Here is a 2,031-nt window from a genome sequence, read left to right as displayed (position 1 = left end):
GGTGTGTGGTGTGTGTGTGTGGTGTGTGTGTGTGTGGTTGTGTGTGTGGTGTGTGTGTGGTGTGTGTGTGGTGTGTGTGTGGGGTGTGTGTGGTGTGTGTGTGGGGTATCTGTGTAGATTTGTGTAACAACCATCCAGATAAAGCCAGTTCTTTGACTATTGATTTGTGTCAGACAATGGCCTTGGGCTGCCAGGGCCGGTACTACTTTGTTTTGTTTTTTCCTGAATAAATGTGGACTCCTCTGTTTCAGGACAAAATCTCCAAAAATCTTGCCAGATATTCTGAAGAAAATTGGGGACACCCCTATGGTCAGAATCAACAAGATTGGGAAGAAGTTCGGCCTCAAGTGTGAGCTCCGTGAGTGCCTGGCTTTTGAAAGGGACTTCCTCCATCTCATGCTGCGCTCCGTGGGCCTGGGGGTGCTGGGATGGGTCCCTTAGGCAAGGCCCCGGGATCGGAAAACACGCTGGTTAATGAGTGGCTGAGATCATATCAGTTTAAGTTTGGGAAAAGCACACAACAGGGCGTTGTGTCAGAGGGTGACCAGAGTGGCTCCCCAGCTGATGGACCAGGGAACGAACAGGTGACCTTTGAACTGAGGCTGGAGTGGAAGGAGCGAGGGTGTGAAGAGCCAGGTGAGGGTCAAAGGCAGAAGCAAGCAGGTGGGGAGGGTCTGCGTCCTGCCTCCTAGGGAGACGCGGACGGGTCCTAGCACGAGCTGTGAGCCACCCACTGCCCAGGGAGCGGTTGCCTCTGTCTTGCCAGCTTCATGGGGACAGACAGTTCAGCTCATCATTTACGAGACAGAATGGAAATTTGGAGGGTCTATGGCTGGCCTCGTCCTGGGTACTCAGGGGGTCACCTGAGGTCTGCTGTGAGCCCTCCGGGGAAGGGCGGTTCTTTGCAGGGCGCAGTTTCCAGGCCCAAGAGGGTGGAAGAAATTCATAAGGGTCGCTCTTCACCAGGAGCTCAGGGCCCTGGTAGACCTCAGCATCGTCATGGAGAAAGCTGTGGGTGCAGAGGCCTTGGGGACAAGGCGGGGACGGAATTTCATATTTCAGATGACCGAGGCCAAGGGAGTTCGGAGGGTGGCAGCACAGGTGCCGCGGAGAACCCTGAGACAGGGCCAGATGGAGGGGGTGCAGTTTGAGTGGGAAGGAGAGGGAACCAGTAACGTGGCTTGGGACTTTTTCATCCTGAAATGCTGTCATGTCACAGCCGGGGGACCTGTGAGAGCTGGGGCAGGCGCTGGGGGAAGGAAGTCAGGGGTCGGTGCATTGGGAACTGATCGCACATTCGCAGGAGGGGCCTGCTGGGAGCCTGGCCCTCCTCTGTCCCTCTAGGGAAGGAATTCTCAGAGCTGCATCAGAGCAGCCCCCTTCACAGAGACCCCCAAGGCAGCAGGGCCGGCTCTGTGCTCATTTGTCAGACAATAAGGACCCTTGGACGCAGCAAGCGTGGCTGCCCCCTGTGCTATGTACAGGATGGCATCTAAACTTGGCAGTTGCCCTCGAAGTAGGTTTGGGAACGCCCGTTTTACAGACAGACACACCGAGGGTCAGGTCAGTCACGTGGCTTGTCCGAGGCCACCCAGCTCTGATTTCTGCTTCGGAGCTGGCCCCCAGGCGCGGGTGAGAAAGATCTAATGGAGGGCTTCACAGTGCGGGACCCAGAGGGCTCCGGAAATGCAGACCTGCGGCGGGCGAGGCCCCAGGCGTCCTCCCCACCACACAGCACCTCGGCCTGGTTCTAGGGGCAACACCTGTCTGGTGGTGGCTTTCAGAAGTTTTGAGGTGCTGCGGGCTGGTCCCAGGTCCCTCAAATCACAGTTCATGCAGCCCAGTCTCTCTCTCTTTCTCTTAAAAACTAAATATTTTTGGCCGGGCGCGGTGGCTCAAGCCTGTAATCCCAGCACTTTGGGAGGCCGAGGCGGGCGGATCACAAGGTCAGGAGGTCGAGACCATCCTGGCTAACACAGTGAAACCCCGTCTCCACTTAAAAAATACAAAAAATTAGCCGGGCGAGATGGC

The 2,031-nt window shown here is 56.6% G+C and overlaps 1 protein-coding gene across 1 annotated transcript in view; it reads left to right on the top strand.

The window, feature by feature from the left end:
• CBS (cystathionine beta-synthase) overlaps positions 1-2,031 on the top strand; it is a 31,814-nt gene that overhangs the window by 10,094 nt on the left and 19,689 nt on the right. Inside the window, exon 4 of the mRNA XM_017871924.1 lies at positions 252-358. Coding sequence (XP_017727413.1) covers positions 252-358 — 107 coding nt within the window. The remainder of the gene's footprint in view (positions 1-251; positions 359-2,031) is intronic.

The sequence above is a fragment of the Rhinopithecus bieti genome, unplaced genomic scaffold (genome assembly GCF_001698545.2).
Source record: "Rhinopithecus bieti isolate Rb0 unplaced genomic scaffold, ASM169854v2 scaffold_5889, whole genome shotgun sequence".
NCBI lineage: Eukaryota > Metazoa > Chordata > Mammalia > Primates > Cercopithecidae > Rhinopithecus > Rhinopithecus bieti.
The sequence above is the reverse complement of the archived record's forward strand: the minus strand, read 5'-3'. Positions and strand labels throughout refer to the sequence as shown.